The 23316-nt window shown below is 48.6% G+C and overlaps 1 protein-coding gene across 2 annotated transcripts in view; it reads right to left on the minus strand.

Annotated features, from left to right (window-relative positions):
* The window catches only part of LOC147721191 (apoptosis-inducing factor 1, mitochondrial-like), a 249867-nt gene that overhangs the window by 64097 nt on the left and 162454 nt on the right, over nt 1–23316 (minus strand). For both annotated transcript variants that reach the window (XM_086964674.1, XM_086964673.1), the window contains exon 14: nt 15167–15307. In XM_086964674.1, coding sequence (XP_086820800.1) covers nt 15167–15307 — 141 coding nt within the window. The remainder of the gene's footprint in view (nt 1–15166; nt 15308–23316) is intronic.

Genomic DNA, 23316 nt, shown 5'->3' on the forward strand with positions numbered 1-23316 from the left:
GACCTGCTGGCGTGGCCGCGGACCGTTGTAACCGTCATCTTCACCGGGACCTGCAGGCTCCGCCGCGGACCGTCGTTTTCCTTCGTCCATCTCGGGACCTGCCTGGCTCCGCCGCGGCCCGATCATCTAGAACGCCGAGCTCGAGGATTGAGAGCTATTTTTTCACTCATTGGTAACAAGACTGTCCCGCTACCCTTTCCCCAAACCAGAGACTAGAATCGAGGGGACCCCTGAGTCCAGACCTCCTTGTATCATATCATCGTAACCTAAGAATTGCATATAAAGTCTCGTTAACCTTCAACCTTGTGTGGTGTCCGTCTGTGGGGGGGAAGTTACTCGTCTGTACAGTCGTTGGAGACGGCTCTCCCCGGAGACCTCTCCCCGTAGTCTCGGCCGACCCTCCCGGTCCGTCTAACAGTGAGCCACCACTGCAGCTGTCTCGCAGTGCCCTCCGAGATCAGGATGTGGTCGGACAGGTTGCCCTGATGCTGGGCCCACTGAAACTTCAGATCCCACTCCAGAGCGCGCATCCGCCACCAGGCGTGATGCACCAGTAGGATGCAGGAGGCCATCAGCCCCGGAAGCCGCAGCGTCAACCTGACCGAGATCCGGGATAAAGGCTGAAAGAGTGGGATGAGAGCCTGAATATCCCGGACCCGCTGTTCGGGCGGATAAACCCGAAACTGCGCCAGTCTAGAACCACTCCGATGAAGAGGAGCTTCTAAGAGGGGCACAGGTGTGACTTCGGAACATTGATGCAGAACCCCAGCTGGTGCAGGCGATCCGCCGTAGTCTGGAAGTGGCGGACAACCAGTCGTCGAAGTAGGGGAAGACTGAAACCCCTAGCCTGCGCAGATGAGCTGCGACCAACGCCATCACCTTTGTGAACACCCGTGGGGCGCTGGTAAGGCCGAAGGGGAGCACGGTATACTGAAAGTGCTCGTGGCCAACCGTGAACCGCAGGTAGCGCCGGTGGGCCGGCAGGACGGGAATGTGAAAGTAAGCGTCCTGCAAGTCCAACGCTACCATCCAGTCTCCTGGGTCCAGGGCAGCTAAAACCTGAGCCAGTGTCAGCATCTTGAACTTCTCCTTCCAGAGGAAGCCGTTGACGTTCCGTAGGTCCAAGATAGGGCATAGGCCCCCTTTGCCCTTCTTGGGTACCAGAAATTAGTGGGAGTAGCAACCACACCCTACTTCTGGCCCAGGAACGCACTTGATGGCCCCCTTGGCCAAGAGGGCCGTAAATTCCTCCTGCAGAAGTCGCAAATGATCCCCCGATACACGGTGGTTCTGCAGTGGCATGGCTGGAGGAGTCTCCTCGAAGGGGAGGGAGTAGTCCCTTCGGACGATCTGCAGCACCCACCTGTCCGACGTGACAGTGCGCCAGTAGAGGAGGTGATGGCGAACCCTGCCACCCACTGGCGTCACATGGGCCTGAAAGCACGGACTAGGAGGGTTTTGAGGCGGATGCTGCGGGGGAAGGTGTGGACTGACCTCGCCGTTGTCCCCTACCGCCGCCACGGCGGTTTCCACGGCCGCCACGGCGTTGGGTATTACCCTGCGGAGCTTGGCTGGCAGCACGTAAGGGTACACCCTTTCCGTGGCCACGAAAGGAGTGAAAGGCAGCCGATTGCTGCGAGAGGCCCAAGGACTTGGCCGTGGCCCTGGAGTCCTTAAAACGCTCAAGCGCATAATCTGCCTTGTCGCCAAAAAGGCGACGGCCATCGAACGGCATGTCCATCAGTGTGTTCTGGACATCGGCCGAGAAATTGGCGGACTTCAACCAGGCGTGGCGTCTGACCGCCACCGTCGTTGCCATCGCTCTGCCCAGTGAGTCGGTGGTATCCAGTCCACACCGGATCGAATATCTGGCTGCATCCCGACCTTCCACAAGGGCTTGGCCGAGTTTGGCCTGTGCCTCCAACGGGCACTCTGGCAGCACTTCCGCGACCGTATCCCACAGAGAGTGGGTGTAGCGGCCCAAGAGGCATGCGGTGTTAGAAGACCACAGTCCCAGACTAAGGGAGGAGAAGATTTTTGCCATCCTGCTCGTACCTCTTGGATTCCCTGTCCGGCGGAGGCGACGGGAATGCGGTCTGGGAATTGGAGGCCTGGATGACCAGGCTCTCTGGGGTGGGGTGGATGGACAGGAAACATGGGTCACACCCGGGGCCGGGTGGTGGCGTCTGGCCACATTCCTATCTACGGGCGAACCCGTAGCGGGCTTGGACCAAGTGCCCAAAAGAACATCAGTTAAGGCCTCGTTAAACGGCAGCAGAGGCTCGGCTGAGCAGGACTGCGGCTTAAGGACCTCGGTGAGGAGGTTAGTCCTCACGGCCGCGACGGGGAGCTCAAGGCCCAAGGCCTTGGCTGCCCTCAACACCACACTATAGGTTGCCCCCCTCCTCCGTAGCCATGCTAGGAGGAAAGACAAAGCCAGTGTCAGGCGAAGTGTCTAAACTACTGGCTTCCCCAAGGTCACCTGTCCAGTCCTCATAAGACTGGCACTCACGTGCCAGAGGGTCCTCAGACCCCTCCCAATCCTCCTCATCACCCATCACCTGGTACTCAGGGTCAGTAAAGGATGGGGCCGGTTCATGGAAAGTGAACTCACCAAACGGCGTCTGAATCGGCGCCGAGCGGCGTCGTTCCGGCGCCGGAACCGGGTTGAGGGAGACGTCGGGGACGGCACCGGGGGTGACACCTGTGGGGTCGGCGCCGGGGAGGTCGTTAAGTCTACCGGCAATGACCCGGATCCGGAACCGGATCCAGCGGGGCCCTGCGGCGCCGGGGGCGTCGGAGCCGAAGCACCTGACCGCGTCGGGGCCGAAGCCCCCGACCCGCTAGGACCCCCAGACGGGACCGCTGGGCCCGAAGGCACCGCGGAACCAGTCTGGGGAGAGAGGGACCTCATGGCCATGAGGAACCGCTCTATCTCCCCCGGCGTCGCGTTAGGCCCAGGGACCGGAGGGTATGAGGCCGGACGCGACACCTGCGACTCCGACGGAGCCGCCTGGACGGTGCCACCTGAAGCCCCGGCCGCATCGCGGAAGCGTCGGGTGTGGAGTCGGAAGAGCGATGACGTCTCTTCGACTTCTTGCGCTTACCTGACGACTTCGACCCAGAGGAGTGATGCCTACTCCCGGAGCTATGACTGCTCCGCTCCCGGTCTCTCGACCTCCGTCCGGACCGGGACCTTTCTCGGCGCGGGGCCGACTGCTGGAGTTCGAGTTGCTTATGGGACCGCTCCAGTCTAGCTTTCGAAGTAAGGGCCCGGCAGTCGAGGCAGGTCTTGTCGTCGTGATAGACGCCGAGACAGTGGAGACACCGACGGTGAGGATCCGTGACAGACATCAGTCGGTCGCAATCTTCACAGGGCTTGAAACCAGGCATCCCTATCGGCACCAATCTGAGTCGAAGACTCGAAAAAGGAATGATCAAAAGATCAAAAAGAGTTAGTCAAAAAGTGACTAGGGTACCACTTTTTCCGGATCTGCGCTGCTGGCGTGGAAAAAAGAAGAACTGACGTCAGCACGCGGAGGCGGCGTCTAAGTACTCCGACGACGTCATCACGGCGCCCACGACGCCGACGACGGACGCGGAGCCGCAGACGACGCCTACCGACGCGCAAGGGTACTGCTACGCAAAAAATTTCGGATCCAGTCTGACGCCTGGGAATATTCTAAGGTAAGGAATCTATCACTAACGTGTCTCTTTCAGATGCTTAGTGATCAACACCCAGACATTTTCACCCTCATGCCCTAGTGCAGCACCTCATCAATTATTAAAGGAGAAGCAGGAGTGGACCCTAGAAGGTGGGGGGAGAGACAATGTGGTTGCTATTTTTCTGAGAAGCAAGGGCACTGGAGGAATGAATGTTCCAATTGTTGCTAGTACATTCAACAACTCCTACTGCTCCAACTAAATCAGGTCCAATACTAAGACAGCTTACGGGAAGTAACCTTTTTCATAACGCCAATTGTCATCACACACAAAGATGGGCCTTATGTGTCACACACAATCAATAGCATGGCAAAGTAACAGCATGCCTGGCGCACACACGCGCCGCCTATAACTCCTTGAATGCCTCTGATTTCCCAGACCTGCCCCTATCGACCACTAATAATGCTATATCCCACCAGGTTCCCCTACCCGCTACAATCACTTTTGGTCTAATTTGAGACCATCATGCTTTCCTTCTTTACCCATATTCTTCCATCAATGTATTAGGAGGGGAGACCACCTCTGTAAACTGGGGTGTGCCATCTATTTTATTGCAGATGGTGCAAAAAGTGAGCTTGCAGCCATCATCCTTACGTCCATCACTGATCAAGATTTCCCTATCACAATTCCCAATTCACTGGAACGCCTTCTGTTTAACACAACTACTTCCCTTTGATCCCCACCCATGCAGATAAAGCCAGGCAAATCCAGTCTGCCCAACCAATGCTCATCCAGATGAAACCGACAAAGACAATAACCCAGGATACCCAAACCCCAGCAGGAATTAGAGGAGTGTGTTCAACCTGCATTGTCAGCCTGAATACCCCTCAGAAAAAAATTACATGAAATAAATGTTAGCACTTTGTGCAAAATCTGTAAGCAATTAACACAGATTTTCATCCTGCTTTCCTGGTTGACCCTAACATTCCACCGTTCCTTCATGCACCAATACGACGACAACTTTTTCTACTGTTTTAGACATGTGCTCTGAATCCTCTCTCATTCACATCCATTCGGACAACCAGTTTATTTTTACTTTTACTGCCCACATAGATCTTAAAAACAATCCCATAGACCGCCTCAATCGTATCTTTTATTGATGGCTCAAGTTTAAGTAATGGCAAAACACACAAGATGATGGACGGAATGTTGCACAATGGCAAAACATTCACCCCCAGTCACAGATCTGGGTTTAATCCATCGTTATTGTGCTCACCAAGCCACCCCAGTTCAGACATGGCCATATGCAAATTAGTCTTGACACTGTGCCTCATGGGAATAGTTCCGACCTTTACTGCCAAGCCATGTCTTGCCTGGACCGGAATCAAGCATTCTAGGACCGGTTTCTGGCTATCAGCCGTCTTCAGCCAGGATAGCTTGACTCCAGTGGCGTAGTGAGCACGGGACCCACGTCTGGGCATACCCTTCCCACATAGGGTGAACAGTAAAACACACAAGATGATGATGGCAAGTTTAAGTAATAACATTGGCTCGCTTGTGGGTGGATATGCTGCATGCGCTCAACATGAGGCCATAGAGTGCTCACTTGCCTAATGTTCATTATGCCCAAGTTGCTGCGATGTTTGCGCTTACCAAACTAGCCTCCTGACAGAAAAGAAGACTTAATCCTAGGCACCTGAGAAATGCAAAGCAGCTCTTCTTTGTGAAAAGACTCTTCAACCTTGTAATTTGTACATCTAGTTTATGTGTGCATTAATAGACTGCTGACTGATAATGAACGCTGTATGACTACACAACGAATCTACATCTTGTTAGCCAACTTGTTTGCACACTGGCTGGTGCTGCAGGCAGTTTTCTCCTTGCAAATGTTTGTAAATAACCATTTCTGTTGACAGAGCGGATATTTACTGACATTCTTCAACACAACTATGTTGCAAGGGACGCTCATGGTTATGCCGAGGGTGCGCATGAGATGTCAAGAAGGACTACATTGAACATGACCACCATTATGCCTGGAATTGTTACCATTGTGCAAGAGTAGACCCTAAGACGCCAATGGTTCACCAGATGGCGCCAGTGCACCCAGGCAACTGGAAAGACAGGCTAGGAAGGACAGCACTAATGGTACACAAACATGCAGACATATCAACTTGTGCTTGTGTGCTCACTCCATGCTCCTTCCCTCTGCAGCAAGAGCAATATTTAGCAGTTTTCACTTCTGCTCTGTCCCCTAATTTTCTAGGCTTATGGGCTTCTTCCACACCAACACTCACAATCCTGTGCTCATTCACTCCTAGCATTCCTCTGATGTTTTGGAACCGAACTCAGCTGCCTCTTGAAGTTGGTGCACAACTCCGCTCCAGAAGGTTTGAATGATGCACTGGACTAGGTTATACATCTCCAAGTTTCCGTGTGGCAGCTCACAAGCTAAGGATTAACAAACCAAGCTGTGTTTCTAACACCCACAATTCCTTCATAATGGCTCCTTAATTACTTTGTTGTATACAAAACGGGCGACGGTGGGGCTTTTTCCACTCACAAGGGAGTGGGAGGTCCAGCATAAAAGGGGCCCCAGTGTCAGTATTCAAAAAGTGGGATTATGCGGTTTCTCTAATGACTGAGTAGCAGAGCCAGGGAAGACCGGAACCAACTAAACCCCAAGCGTGGTTTACAGTTGGGAATCCATTTGTTGGATTGTAATGCCCTCACACACCCTTTCAGGTGTCATGCGTCATCATATGGGCTGCTCCTCGTTGGGTCGGCTGTGCAATACCCAACGGGCTCCCTTTGATAAGGGCACTTTGTTGGAGATCTTCTATCAAACAGCCGTATGGTGAAGTGTTGGTGTGGGGCCAGAACTGTGTAGATGTAGTGAGATGAGTTTAGATAGGGTTGGGAGTACCTATAAGGGAATATTTTTATTCCGGGGGTATCCTCCCCTAATTAAAAATATCAAACAAGGCACTCGCGTTGGAGTGTCCTTTGTTAGAAAGTGTAGGTCAACATGTTTCTCGCCTATAGTGAATTGTACTAGCGATTCTTCAGGATTGGACAAATAAACTATCTACACCTAGAGTTAGTGGTATTCTGATTACTCACAGTAAAAAGTGTCTACTGATAAAAATACCTGTTGTAACCTGGATCTACCTGTTTTGGGAGACAAAAGATATAATTCAGGCACACATGGTATACAGCGCACGTAGACGCGGTCTTTGTGGTGACTGATTTCTGTTCATTACTCATGTGAAGTGAACGCCATTGCATATGAGGACATCTGAAACTAAAACCAAGTGGTGAGTCCCCACAGTGAGCTACTGTGACTACTGCCCCTGTGGAAATTCAGTAGTGTAGCAGAAATACATAGGTCTGGACTCACCCAATTCCGTAAAGTACCCAGGCATCAACAGTACCCGCCGGATCACGCATAAGGCTTTGCTCCTATGTGTGTAAGACTGAACAGGAAGGAATAAAAAGACAGTTGATATAATACAAGGGCGAGTGGCGCCATCAATAGACAATATCTTATATTAACTGTAACCAACCACAACCCTTGCGGTGTGGGCCAATATCCACAGCTTCCTTCTATTTCATGCGTGGTTAGTTCATGAAATCTTGGTGTAATGCATTCATACAGAGTTCAGGGAGCTACTGGTAAATGCAGTAGTTTGTAACTCAGCCACTTTGAGATGTGTGTGTCCAAGGTGTGGTGATGTTGGATGGTAGCGTGATCTCAGTCTACAACCTTTTATCCTCATCTATGTGGCTGCGCCCTCTGCCCCAACCTCTGCCTAAAGGCAGAGGTTGGGGCAGAGGGCCTAAAGGCAGAGGTTGGGGCAGAGGGCGCGGGCGAAGAAGAGGAAGCCAACAAGAGAAGAGGGTACAGTGGGAGGAGCCACAAAAGCGGATGGTGAACACCAGGAGTCACACCACCAAAAAACAAACCTAGTGGTCAACCTGTCACCAAGGCAACTGACCAAAACAGAAGAAAAAGTCCTCCAGAAAGTGTTAGGATTTGTCCCCACACCCAAGGTGGATAATTTCAAACAAACCTGCAAATTACATCAGTTTTTTCGCAAAATACGCCTCAAAACTTTTTTTGACGGAAAGGCCACCCAACCTGAAGAGGACTCAGGCCTACATAACCCATCCACCTTCACCCCCAACAGCGGTATGGTGCCTAATGAGGTGCAAACCTACGAACAGGCAGTCCTAAAAGATGTGAAAGCCATGACTGAACTGAGACATTTCAACCACATCTCTAACAAGCATTTACAATGCAAAAGTCTCGCCTTTGCAAAAGTTAGAGCTATTGGCATTGTAAATGACAAACTTTTTATTTATGGGTTTTGAAAACAGATAAATAAATAGCATTATCATTTACAATCCCAATAGCTTCATCTCTTGCAAACGCGAGACCTATTGCATTTTCAATGCAATAGGTAGCGTATTTACGCAGGTTTGAGCTATTGACATTGCAAATAACAATGCGTTTTTTTTAGGTTTCAAAAACCAAAACATAACTAAAAGGTCTCACACTGCTGTCTCTCTCACACTGCTGTCTCTCCCTAGAACACACACACTGCTGTCTCTCTCACACACACAGCTGTTTCTCACACACTGCTGTCTTTCTTACACACAATGATGTCTCTCACACTGCTGTCTCTCATACACACTGCTGTCTCACACACTGGGTTGTGGGATGTGGGTTTCTAGCGCATATCACACACAGAGACACACACAGAGCCACACACACACACAGAGACACACACACACACAGACACACACACACACACACACACACAGACACACACACACACACACAGACACACACTCACACACACAGACACACACACACACAGACACACACACACACACACAGACACACACACACACAGACACACACACTTGGCAGAGGGGATGAGGGCGATCACGGGCAGTTGGGTGCAAAGTTTTAGAATGGCGGGTACACGGGAAGGCTGGGACGCGGGGAAGGACACTCGGGAAGGGGGTCCGGTTTCGAATGGTTGGTGGCTCAGTTTAGGGTTGCGGATGCGTGGATGGGGTGCTCTGGAACACAGGGTGTGGCTGGTCAGGTCAGTGGTGGAGGAGGGTTATGGGGGGAGGGGGGGTTATGCGTGAAGCTGCCAATGCGGTTGGGAGGAGACGGTGCGCAGGAGCAGTGGTTGCGGGAGGAGTGGTTGCTGTGGCCAGTGGCCGCTTATAGGTCTGCGGGTAAGAGCATTTGGGTTCCCGAGGGCGGAGAATGCGGGCGAGTGTCGCAGACCAGTTCCCCTAAGCCTAAGGGTTGCCTTTTGGGAGGCCCCCCACACTGCGCAGCTCCCAGCGGACGGGCCCAGGCGTGGGAGCACTCCGGGGGGCGCAGCTGCGGAGTGGGCTGGTGCGCCTCCTGGTGCAGGTGTTAGACTCCGCGCTGCAGGGTGTGCCGCAAGCCACTGTCACCGGACTGCACGAGTGCTTCCCTCATGGGTGCAAATTTGGGCTTGGTGGGCACGTGGTGTGGGGGTGATTGGTGTGCCCGTTGTACGCAGGACTTGGAACGGAGACGCTGACTGAGGTTTTGGTTAGGGGGGTTGGGAGTGCTCTTTGTTTGGAGTGGGAGTCCTTTTCGGGTGTCATGTGGGGTGGGCACTGGGACCGCGCGGGGACATACCTGCCATCAGGAGTTTTATGTGCATGAATGTGTGTGCTGAAGGGATTTGCAGTATATTTTAAACGCTGGGCTGTACCGCTATCCTTAAATCAGCTTCAGGTTATTGCTATGTTTCGAGGCATCTTTGCACATTATATGCCTTCGATGCTGTTCTGTGTATGCTGGCGTGGTTGATATGTAGGCTGGTGAAAGACTATATGTGCCAATATACATTGAATGGATGGAACGTAGAGGGGGGCGGCAGCTGGGCCAGGATGCGGGCCACACTCCAGCACACTATGCTTGTGGTCGGGTTCTTCTTTCCTCGATTCCTCCCTCTGTTCTCGCTTCTCTCTGGAGAGTGAGGGGTTGCAGTGGGCGGGGCTCTTGGTCGGAGGGTGGGACAACCTGACGGACCTTTGTGGCGGCGCCGCGAGCGGGGGCAGGGGTGATCAAAGTGCAAATTTGGAGGGATGGGGGACGGTCTCATGTCATGGGAGGAGGCACAAGGAGGATGGGTACTCAATGGAGGTGAAGGGATGGGGGGCAGGGTTTGGGAGCACGATGTTGGGGAAGAAAGGAAGGAAAGTCGGGATTTCAGGGCAAAGGGACGAGCATTTTTAGTTATTTTATTTGATGCGTTTTTATATAGCGCGGACTTTGCCTGAGGGGGTCAGTGTGCTTCAGAAATAGGAACAATAGTGATACATGAGGAGAAAATTACAAGCGAGCATGTTACAAAAGCAAACATTACCTTACATGAGGCAATAGTGACAATTGTGCATGTATTAAGAGCGGTATGTGTTCTACACAGGCAGCTCGTAGCCCGCCTCCTCCAGAAGGCTGGGGTGAAGCGGGGGGGCGGGGGGGGGGGGGGGGGCTCCTGCTAGGTGACTGCCCGCCGGGGGGGCTGACCCCTCACTTGCCCTTAGGGTCCTTCTTGTGCTTTATTTGGCGGTACTGGAACGAGATTCTGAAAAGCAGCATGTTGTACAGGAGCCTCACAGCGAATGCTGTGAGAGAGAGGGTGGGACAAAAGAAGTCTGCCTCTCGCCGAAGGAACAGCAACAATGCAGGTAAAAGGGTCGGGCCGTGCCCCGGAAACCACACGATGCAGAGTTTTCTCTTTTAGAGCCCGACTTCCTTCTGGCATAAAAGGTTCCTTATCTTCTTTATGGGGCCATCTGTTGGCCCCATAAAGAAGATAAGAAAGCTTTTACGCCAGCAGTAAGTCAAGGAGCCCCGTCTGAAAAGGACAGGGCTTGGAGAGAAAGGAGAACGTCACTAGTACCTCTTCTCCAATGGCTGGCCACCGTTTAGGAGGCCAGCCAATGGAGAACAGGGGCCGGGCTTAACACTCGCTAGTGAAGTACACTCTAAAACATAAAATCGCGCGAGCTCGACTGCGCATGTGCGCAGTACGCCACGCGAGACCTAAAAATTAGATGCTTGCGATAGAATCAATAGCCAACGACCCTGCAATCACTGTAAAACAGGCTGACAAAGGCGGGGCAACAGTCATAATTGCGACTTCTGATTAGGACACAGAATGTCTAAGACAATTGAGTAATAGGAAATATTATACACCTATTCCCAAGAGCCCCATTGAAGACTAACAAAAACCATTATGGGACTGGTCGACTCTGCTGAGAGTCAAGGATGGCTGAGTAAGAAGGAGGCTTCCTTCCTCATCAAAAAAGAACCCATGACCCCCTATTTGTATATATTACCTAAGATTCATAAGGGGGTCACCCAGTGCCGAGCCGACCAATTGTATCTGGAATTGACTCCATTCTAGAACCTTTGTGACAATTTTGTGATCATTTTCTACAACCGTTGGAGAAACTTGTGCCGTCATACATACAAGACACCATAGATGTACTGCGTTTACTTGACCAATTCCAAGAAACGAACGAGATCTACTTCCTCATCACTCTAGACATGGAAGCCCTTTACACCAACATCCCTCATAGGGCCACCCTGGATGTGATTGAGGAAGACCTGAATGCAACTGCCTGGGAGTCACTCACCCCACCCAGTTTCATCATGGAATGCGCCACACTGGCCCTGACTTAGAATTTCTTTGAGTTCAGGGGTCAGCTTTACCACCAGACGCAAGGTACTTCCATGGGAAGTACCTTCGCCTACAGTGTGGCCTGCCTTTACATGGCGGCATTCGAGGGAAAACACATCTTCCATGACTCTAACCCATACCGTTTTAACATCCGACTAAGTAAGCGCTTCATTGACGACATCCTGATGTTTTGGCCAGGGAACTCCGAAACTTATGGCAATTTCTTCAGGTGGGTCAACACCATCAATCCATACCTGAACTTCACCATCACAGCATCTCCCTGCCAGATAGCATTCTTGGACCGCACCATTAAAATCGAAGGGGGTCAGCTGACAACAACGATGTACAAAAAAAGCAATGACCGCAACAGTCTCCTACTCTTCGGCAGCCACCATCCGAAATCACTGAAAGAGAACCTGCCGTTTGTCCAATTTTTAAGGAGAAGGAGAAATTGCAGCACAGGGGAGGAATACAAAACAGAACCAGCAATCCTTGCAAAAAACCTTACTGCAAGAGACTATCCTCCAAAGAGCATTGCACTCTCTAGAAAGAGAGCACAAAATAATAACAGAGAATGCCTCTTAGAACACAAAGAAAAAAGTGCGTCAGAGACCCTGACCTGTGTAACAACATTTACACCGGCTTCCAACCAACTGACTAAGGTGTTAAAAAAACATTGGAACATATTGAACACAGGTACCATGAACCTAGAGCAACCGCGTTTTGCATTCAAATGCTCAAAAAACATTAAAGACAAGCTCCTCCAGACTAGACCCAGTCCAAAGGCCACAAGCCAACAGGGAACTCTTTGGCAACTGCCAGCGTTCACAGGGCACTACCCGTGAGGTATGCGCAGTGCTTGTGCCTTTACTTCTGAACACAAGACCATAACACTGAACAACACCTTATGGGAGATGAGATCTCACACAAATTGCAATACAGCAAATTGCATATATTTACTAACATGCCCCTATAATCTTTACTATGTGGGGATGACGCCGCGCCCCATCAAATTGCGAATTTCAGAACATTGTGGCAACTTTCGTTGCCACAAGAACACCACCAAAATGTGTGCACATTATCTAGAAAAAAAACACTCTCCAGACTCCCTGAAGTGGGTAATCCTAGAAGCAACCCCTAAAATATCCAAGATGAGCCATTTCACAAAGGAGCAAAGATGGATACATCGTTTATCCTCACATGACAAGGGCCTCAATGAAGAGATACCATAGAGTTCCATCAGAATTTAAAACAGACTAGAAGCTCCCCTTTTATATTGTTGGCATGTCCCACCATATATAGTCAAGTACAACCACAACGGTGGGTCAACGCCTATTTGGGAATCATGGTACTCACTATATAACACCTCTTAGAAATGGCAGACACAAGAGACACTAATAGAACAACCTGAAACAATGCGTCAAACAGACTAGAAGTTCCTCCCTGGCTTAATTGACCCACAATATATAGTTAATCACAACCACAACGGTGGGAGAATGTCTTAGTCTGTATGATGGCACTCACTAAACGACTCCACATGTAGTGATTTAACCACTTTGAAATGGCCGAACAAAGAGATACTAATAGGGAAACCCAAAACTATTTGTCTAACAACCCCCACATATAATTGAGCAACTGGCATTATGAATTCACCAAACCAGTGTAAAGAGGGCGCATTACCCAGACCCAACCACATACACGAGTTTACCAAACTAATAAGAGGTTTATGTTTTACTCCAAACTTTCCTGTTACTTACACCATTCTAAGATGGCCACAGGCCAAGTTCCTGCACCAGGAAGGTTTGCTGGCCCTACCCAGAGTCATGTGATCAACCATGGGGATAAAATCATGGCTGCCATGTACCTCGCTACCTCCCGGACCCGGTGGAGTGGGCAGGTCGTGGATACAGCATTAAGCTAAGAACTGTGAGTTACCGCCAGACGCTAGATAGCATTTGTAAAAACGTATAATGTTTAGACTGGTTTAGGCATTGTAAGCGGGGCGCCGTCCCCGCAACTAACCAGATTTGCGTTCCTAGTTCAGCGGCAAGTCCTATACTGTCAAAACCGATACTTGCGCATGCAGTGGCAGCGGGGCGCCGCCCCGAAGTATCGACACATGCGAGCCCCCTTTTATAACTCGGAGCGCGCTGTATGTCTTAGCGACTATGAGTGCAAGAATGAGACAGACATAACGGGTGAGGCATTCACCAGATAGCTATTGAACACGTATTCGACTGACCAGTAACTAACTCTGCAACATGATTGCCAAACACTGTAGCATAGCAAATGCACATTATCGAGGCACCACAGGAGGCAAAGGCATGCTACCATGTGCTCCAGTGGCAACATTTGATGTATGAAGTCATAAGGGCAGAGAGTTTAACGCAAAGCGCTCAATGGGTGGCAACATGCATCCAGAGATGCACAAAGAGGCACACGCACAGGAGATGCTCAGTACCTATAATTTATAGCTCTGAATTATACTGCTAAAGATACAGACTAAATACGCCACATTAGCCACCCGGCAGTCGCTTGACCACATACATGAGGATAAAAGGGTGTAGACTGAGATCACGCTATCCTCCAATGTCACTACACCTTGGACACCCACGACTCAAAGTGTCTGAGTTACCAACTACTACATTACCAGTAGCTCCCTAAACTCTGTATGAATGCATTACACCAAGATTTCATGAACTAACCGCGCATGAAATAGGAGGACGCTGTGGATATTGGCCCACACCGCAAGGGTTGTGGTTGGCTACAATCAATATAAGATAGTGTATTGATGGCGCCACTCGCCCTTGTATTATATCAACTGTCTTTTTATTCCTTCCTTTTCAGTCTTACACACATAGGAGCAAAGCCTTATGCGTGACCCGCCGGGTACTGTTGATGCCTGGGTACTTTACTGAATTGGATTAGTCCAGACCTATGTATTTCTGCTACACTACTGAATTCCCACAGGGGCGATTGGTCACAATAGCTTACTGTGGGGACTCACCACTTGGTTTTAGTTTTAGATGTCCTCAATGGCGTTCACTTCACATGAGTAAAGAACAGAAATCAGAGTCACCACGAAGACCGCGTCTACATTCGCTGTATACCATGTGTGCCTGAATGCTACCTTTTGTCTCCCAAAACCGGTAGATCCAGATTATAACAGGTATTTTTATCAGTAGACACCTTTTACTTTGAGTAATCAGAATACCACTAACTCTAGGTGTAGATAGTTTATTTGTCCGGGCCTGAAGAATCGCTAGTACAATTCACTATAAGCGAGAAACATGTTGAACTACACTTTCTAACAAAGGACACTCCAACGTGAGACATTGCACTTGGGTGAGTGCCTTGTTTGATATTTTTAATTAGGGTAGGAGACCCCCAGAATAAAAATATTTCCTTCTAGGTACCCCCAACCCTATTTTAACTCTCCTCACTACATCTACACAGTTCTGGCCCCACACTTCACCATACGGCTGTTGGATAGAAGATCTCCGACATAGTGCCCCTGTTGGGTATTGCAGCGCCGACCCAACAAGGAGCAGCCCATATGATGAAGCATGACACCTGAAAGGGTGTGTGAGGGCATTACAATCCAACAAATGGATTCCCAACTGTAAACCACGTTTGGGGTTTAGTTGGTTCCTGTCTTCCGTGACTCTGCTACTCTGTCAGTAGAGGAACAGCATAATCCCACTTTTTGAATCCTTAATTACTTTCACAGATTTAACACCCAATAAATATCAACTTACCACCCAGATGTTGGACCGTGCCTGCAACTCTGCATTCACTCTAAACCCACCAAAGTCAGCGTCGACCTCCAGGCCAGCAGACTTGGCCAATTCAACATTGGGTTCCAGTCCCACAGCAGCGATCAGGTGATCCGTCTCAACCTACAGGGGGAAAAAAAAAGTCAAATGAAGGCAGGTCTGCGTTGTTTGATGTTTATGTCCTCAATGATATACACACCTACTTTTTTTGACGGACCCTACACCACCCTCACCCACTTTAGAAAACCATCTATGTGATAGCATGAGGTGACCTAACTCACTTGTTAAGAAGCATAGATAGGTTTTAATTATTCAAGCATCCACCAAATACTTTTGCATAAAAGAGCGGTGTATAAGAGTCCCTTGCTATTTTCTGTCGAATAACGGACCATGACCCTGAAATAATGAGTAGGTACTGGCATTTAAAAGATCCTCTCTAGAAGAATCAAGTTTTAAGTGTTCACTGGCACAACCTTCCTGGACGCGGTGGAAGTGCTGCAGATGGTGTGAGCAGAAAGAAGCCATTAGACATGTGAAGCAAACAGTGAGGTGATGCAGGTCTAGTGTAGGAAGACATTCAGAAACAAAAGGGAGCCATAATTAACATGGAAAGATATCTGAACAGCCAAGCCTGGCTGTTGACTGAGCAGAAAGAAAAAACACAGATGGGGTAGATTTTATTTTGAATTCCCAAACATCAATTTCTGAATGTCAAGGATCCAAGAAATTGCACTGAATGTGAACAGTGAGGGAGAAATCAAAAGCGAAGATCGAAAATGTTGTTTGTTATGCCAACATCTCTCAACAGGTGAGTAAAATTAGGTTAAGATATGGTTAACTCATCACCCTGCCTCATCTCCTCACAATATCTCTGAGAGGAATATAATGGACACACTGACAGAAACGAGATGTTGTAATTCTAATAAACCTTTAAAAGCAATGGAGTGGAGTCTACCCAAAGATTCTTTGAGGCTTGACTGTAAAATGTGTAAACTGCAGTGAAAGCCACAGAACAAAGAGTTCATATCCTTGAAGAGTCTGTAAGCAATACAACAGCCAAACAAGTCATTTACAAGTCATCGAAAGTGTGCAATGACTAGAGTTTCTGACCGCAAAACAAAATGAAGATCACGGAAAACAAAGCAAAACCTCGCACATTCTGAGGCAGTGACAAACTGAAGGTGGCCCAAGAGCCTGTTTTACATTTTTTTTTTAGAGGGCTGTCACTGATGATAGAAGAGACTTCCATTGAGATTCTGACATTAACAGTCTCTACTAGAACTCTAGATGGAGCAACAGCAGGTGTATGCACAATAGTGACCATGCTATGGAATAGTGCATAGCAAGTCTTTCACTTTGAGTGCCCTTCCCCACCACTAAATATGGCCATCTCACACAGGAACTCGTTAAAACCACAAAGGAGGGAACAATAAGTACATTAAAAGCTTGAGGAGAAGACACTGCCAGGTGACAGGCCCATTTACCAGACCAACCAACACAAAGCAGGTTGAAGGGTACCTTTAAAATAGTAACTTATCTGCCTATTGTTCGGGAAATTTTACTTCATCACTTAAGTACTGTGGAGCTTTATCATGTAGACACTGATCAATTTTGAAGTAGCTCTGCCTCTACACTAGTTTATTTATGGCTACAGAGGGACCTGATGAGATTATTTTAAGCTTTTGACCAGTGTTTGACACCTGAAATATTTACATGAGCTGTTCCGAGATACCAGATTAAAAATTGTCATAAACCAACTGCTGCTTACTAATAAGCAAACACTGGTCCTATGAAAGTCGAATACATGAAATTAAGAACCTTTATGAGTAAAGAGAGAAGGAATAGCATTTTTCTCACAGTTACTGGGGTGCGGAAAGCAATCACAAGAAAGAGCCCTAAGGCCAATGAGGCTTCATGTCAATCCCTGGGTGCTTTATAGGAGGATACTGGGATGAAAAGATCGCTGTCCTGTTAGTTCCACAATTGTAAGCCTGATCAACGGGGGCTTGCCTGGCCCTGGCCTGAATTGTGCAGGATTACATTTTCCCAGGACCTTGGGGTCCAGACTTGGGGGTGAACTCCAAAGATTCACCACCAGATGCAGTGTATTCACTGTGTTTGTTGGCTACTCTTGCAGCCCTTGAACCCATTGTCTTGTCAATTAAACCTGCAACATGATTTTCTCCAACTAAAACCAGTGTTGACTCAGTCATTTGCCTAGCAGGCTATTATTCCTGTTGGCATCCCCAGTACATGGCCTGGCTGTGGGATACGTGTGCTGTTCTGCTGATCTGTTGAGAGGAACACAAGACCAGCTCAGCTGTTCCGTTTGTGCAGTGGGTTCTCCACGTTACTATGAAGGCTGACTGCCTTGATAATGAAGCCCATCTAAGCTTGCTTAGTAATCTGAACATGCAGTGTAGGTGTAGACTCTTAGTGGTTTACATTTTCTTGGAGAAAAGGTGGACTTAAAACAACATGTTTATAAAAGTGTCAGATAATGTGCCAAACATGAACTTGTTATTTTTAAACTTACTGCCGCACAGAAAATATCACAAGTTACTAGTCTAACATCTTCCCACAGCAATGGCAAAAAGTCTACATGCCAGAAACTTCTATCTTTAGTGTCTTTCAAGACATTTTATTGGGCAAACTGGGTGTACAATTTAAACTGCAAGCTGTAGAATCAGGCTTCTCCAACGAGCAGCTTGTGAGCTACTAGTAGCTCTCCAGCGATCAGTAAGTAGCTCACCTGTGGGTGTAGATCAGTAAGAATTAGACACTTTGCTTAGTTGAATTATTACATATATCCCAAAATTAAAAAAGCATGTAATTGAGATGAAAATGTATGCATTTTGAGATCTCAGCAGATCTTTGGAGAAAAAATAGGTACCATTTCAAAATATATTTAAAGCGGATATTTGAGAAGTCAATAATACAGCGCTGGAAAGACTTATTTAACATTTTACCTTGGTACCAAAGGCACTTCAACTATGTTACGTATTACCCGTGCAGAATCATTCCACATTGCCAAAGCATTTTGAACAGCCGCACTTAGGTGCTCGGTGCCCGTAATCTTGCATATGATGGCCACAAATATAATCTTACAACGACGTTGTCACTAATTCAAACTAATAAAGTTAGTAGCTCAGGATGAATTTCATTGAACACAAGTAGCTTTTATTTCAGAAAAGGTTGGAGACTCCCCTGCTGTAGATCATTCCAAACTATAGCTGCCTTTTGCTTCTGAGTTATGAGGTCACATTGTTTCTGCTAGGCTTTGTAACTGAACAAATAACTGGCAATTCAGGCCCGGTCTCAGAGGAGCTTTCTACTAAAGTGTTTGTGTAATGCATCAGGTCTTTCAGGACACCACTGACCCTCTCATTTTTCTACACTCCACAGAATGTAGGTGCAGATATAAGAACAGTGGACAACATGGATTGAATGGTTAGTGGAATCTGACATATAGTCGTCAACTTATATTGTTCTACAAAAGTGATCTGCTTTAAAGATAATAAAACCCATCAATCTCTCAAATTGGATAATCATTAATGGTCCCTTCGCACGGGAGCTAGAAATGAGATTGTCTGAATATTTTCCTGCTCTAAACGTGGATGCACAAAAGTTAGTTGAGAAAATGTATAATCTTCATAAATATGTAAGAATTTATATAAGATAAGTGTCAACATGACTATCTTTAGGACAGTGGCGAAGATTCAGATATACACGCGACTGATCTGAAACAAAACATTTCCTACTGGGCGATATACAATGTCTACATAAAGAGTACTTGTGATGGGTAACTGTAAAGCTCTCAGTAGGCATTCAAATAAATGAACATGGAGGTCCTCTTTATGCATATTAAATTGCATAAGGGCCAGCCCATATCCTAATTTCTATTGGGTCAGCACATAGTATACTAAAACGTTCCATTCTGGAGAGGATTATATGGGTTAATAGTTAACTGAGAAAAAACAAAGTGTTGAATAGAAATGCCTGAGTTAGTATTACCCACTAGTAATTAAACTGGGCAGAATTCAATTTCATTGTGTTTTTACTCATCTGTGTCTTCACAGAATCGACCCGGCCCATTTTGGCACCTATCCAAAAGGAGCAAGGTCAGCTGCTTTCTGCACAAGAACACAAACCACTGTCAGATGAGTTTCAGCCATGTTGGGCCACACTGATGAGGTTCGGCTTCAGCAGAGTCTCCAGCAACAGCAAGCTGCCAGGTCTTTATCAGGACACATCGTGTCTAAATGACAGTCCCCAAGAGCAGTTTAAGTTGTGTTGTTCCTTGTGAGAGGACCCAAGAATGAAATACAAAGCGTTTGTCAACTTTTGTATCGTAAAAAAAACTAGACAACAATACACTGGAATATCACTCCAGAAGAAACTCAAGTGGCTAAGAAGCAGATATGTCCACACATCTAGTTTATGCTGCCCATAAGAACTGTTCGTAAAATGACAAATATTAAGCCTTGTGGTTTTTTTTAAATTCAAAGTCTGTTTTAGTTTTTAAAGCTAAAAAAGAAAATGAGCAGAGGTCCACATGAACACAGCGTTAAGCCTACAACCCACTTGGGGCCGGCTGCGTTATTGTCAAGTGCCTTCCAGCGTAGAGAGATGCAGTATTCAGGCAAGTAGAGAAACAGCATGCCGCCTACAACCCTTACTGGGCCGGCCGCAAGTTCTATTACATGTAGTTATATGGGCTTGTTGTGGGGATTTCCAGGACCTGTTGTAACATGCAGAACGTGGGCTAGAGGCCTATATAATGAGAGTATGTATAGAAGTATAGGTAAAGATCAGAAAAAGAAAAGGCGAGAGTCAGAAGAAGAAAGTTAAGCTGTACAGATAAGTGAGTGGGCGGACGAGATGCGGCGTGTGATAGTGGCAGATATGATGGATATAGTTCCTGAAGCTTACTGAGAAGAGTGGCAGGAGCGACTGATCTAATTATTTGTGGAGTCTGCTTGGGTCTGACGGAAGTATGGCGTCCTCGAAGAGTGAGTTGCAGTGCTCTAAGCTTAGAAGGTAAATGGCGTGAATGTTCTATTTTACAGAGGTATTGAACTAATGGTAACCAGACAGCATTGAAGTGGGTGTCTCGTGCGTGTAGTCGTTCTGTGAGGAGTTCCATAGTGAGTACATGCCACAGGCGTACGAACCAGGCAGCAATTGGGGGGGGGGGGGGGGGGGGTCTGCTTTTTTCCCATTATAGTACTAGAAGTTGTTTAGCTGCCCCAAGCATGTGTAGTGTTATGGTCAAGTCGCTGTGAGTGGGCGCTTTTAGGTTCTCCAGTTTAAGGCCTAGTAAGATCGTGGTTGCAGATTCAGGCAGGGGGAAGCCCAGTACTTCTTTAATATGGCTAAGGACTTCTTTCCAGAGCAGTGTCAGGAGTGGGCAACTCCACCAGATGTGAATGAAGTCGCCAGATGCAGTCTGACATCTCCAACATAAGGGAGACGCGGCGGGAAACATTTTGTGCAGTCGAACGGGTGTCTAGTACCATTGCGTCATAATTTTGTGCGCATTTTCCCTCTGAGGAATGCCTCAATGAACCCTAGGTATGTCTCTCCACAGACTGTTCCACTGTGCGGGCGTGATTTCCCTATCCGACGCCAGCTGCCATTGGCGTGGATATGAATGTGTAGTTAGCTTCGGGGGATGTTGCAGGATCTGGTATGTCCGCGATATGAGGCCTTTCGAGTCGTCAAATGAGCGGACTAGTCGCTCAAAGGGGGTGAATGGCCGAACGGCCACCTGCTGCATTTCTGGTGAAGATACCCAGTGGCGCAGCGGAGCACACTGTAATCCCGCTCCCATTGGGAGATGGAAGACTTCCCTGCACTGGGCAAATGTCTTAAGGGTGCCGTCCTCGTACAAATCACTATTCACTCTACAATCCCCCTGCAGCCATTTGGCAAATGCTTGGGAGTGAAAGGCTGGAGGGAATAACGGGTTGCTGGCAATGGGGGCTTGCGGGAGGGAAAGGTTGTCAGCCACTTTCGCACGGCTATCTTGTCCCATATGTCTAGGACTGTCTTAGTGGGCACTGCCATATAAGCACTACGGGAGCGCCCGGCGCGATGAAGCCACATAAGGTCCCAAATGGTATGTCCCGTCACCATCTGGTCCATATGAAACCAAACCTTCTCGCTTTCAATGGTTGTCCATTCCGAGACAAAGCGGAGGTGCGAGGCCCAATAGTAGTCCAGAAGATTGGGACACCCCAACCACCCCCGTCTCGCGGCAGCATGAAAATTTTATGAGAGAAACGCGGTCTACGCCCACCCCATATAAAATTAGTGATGTACTTTTTGGAGGCCCTGTATCTGGTGTTGTGGTATAGGGGTGGGTAGGCACTGGAATAGGTATAAGATTTTAGGGAGTATCGACATTTTGACAGCATTAGGCCTGCCCAGCCAAGAGATAGTTAGGGATTTCCACCTTCGTAGATCCTCCAGGACGGTGTTTTTACATTCCCGCCAGTTCACCAGTGTCCACGTGTCTAACGAAGGAGTCAATAGTAGCCCCAGGTATCGGACATGATCCGAGGCCCATTGGTAAGGAGCCAGCGTCTTTAATGTCAGTATCTGCTCTTTTGGAATCGTAAGGCTTAAAGCCCAAGATTTACCATGAATAATTTTAAGGCCACAGGCTTTCTCGAAGGACTGTAGCAGTGCGTGAAGTGTGTGGGCGCGAAAGCGTGAGGATAAGATCATCTGCAAATAGCGCCTTGTGCTGGCGGCCCCCAAAGGTGAGGCCGTGTATGTCCGCGTCCTGTCTGATCAGCTCCGCTAGAGGTTCTACCTCCAGGGCAAATAGCAGAGGGGATAGGGGGCAACCCTGCCGCGTACCCCTATGTATGGAAAAGGAGTCTGTGAGCTGCCCATTTACCCAAACCCTCGCTTGTGGCGAGTGATGGGGGGGGCCATGATCAAAGAAATCAGACTAGGCCCCAAGCCGATTGTGTGCAACACGGCACGGAGAAAGCTCCAGTCGACCCGGTCATATGCCTTCTCCGCGTCAAGCGACAAAAGGCAGGCCGGTATATTCCAATGGTGCGCTTTCCCTACCAGGTGTGCAATTCTACGCACATTGTCAGCCCCCTGGCAATTGCGAATGAAGCCAACCTGATCAGGTCCCACAAGACCAGGCATGTGCGGCTCCAGGCGCTTAGCCAGCATTTTGGTGTAAATTTTAAGATCCGGGTTTAGCAGCGCTAGGGGACGGTAAGACGCACACAATGTGGTATCTTTTCCTGGCTTGGGAACGAGGGCTATTTCTGCCATTCCCATATCGACGATGGTCCGTCACTGTCCGAGAAGGAGTTGTATAACCGTAGTAGGTCTGGTTGAAGTTGTGCTATGAACATGCGATAAAAAGCCAACGGCAGGCCATCTGGGCCTGGCGTTTTCCCTAAGGGGAGGTCTCTCAATGCTGCTGTCGGCTCCTCTGCCAGGAGGGGGCCGTCCAACTGTTTGGCATGATGTGGGTGTATCGGGGTCCAGGGACACTTATTTAGGACTTCATCAATATGCGTTTGAGAGGGCGCATCTGCAGTGTAGAGAGCAGCGTAATAGGACCTAAAGGCCTCACACTTAGCTCGTTCTGTGTTGGCCTTTCTTCCCTCCGTCAACTGAATGTTCGCTATGTGAGCCTTCGCTGCTCTCACCCTCAGACGTTTCGCCAGTATTCTGCCCACTTTATTCCCCCCTTCGAAATACCGTTGTTTGAGGATGAGCAGGGCCCGTTCAGCTTTTTTAGTGCCCAGGGACTAATGCTGACCCCGGAGATTCGCAAGCCTCTGCCGACATGTAAGTGTCGGACGCTCCTAATCCTGCCTCTTCAGTCTCTTAATGTCTTTAGAGAGACCATCCTCCAAGCGAGGGGATTCCTGCGCCCGCGCGATCACTAGCGACGTGATGTGGCCACGGATCATTGCCTCCCACACCACCGGGAATGGGGTTTCAGGCAGATCATTGCTTACGTAATAAGAGTCAATGGCAATCCATAGAGTTTCCACGTTGGCCAGGTCCCGCAGGATGTGCGGCGGTAAGCGCCACCACGGTATACGAGTGGGGCAAGTGGTGGATCCTGCATGAGAAGTTCAACAAGGGCA

This window comes from Lissotriton vulgaris, chromosome 4_1, assembly GCF_964263255.1.
Source record: "Lissotriton vulgaris chromosome 4_1, aLisVul1.2, whole genome shotgun sequence".
NCBI classification, from domain to species: Eukaryota; Metazoa; Chordata; class Amphibia; order Caudata; family Salamandridae; genus Lissotriton; species Lissotriton vulgaris.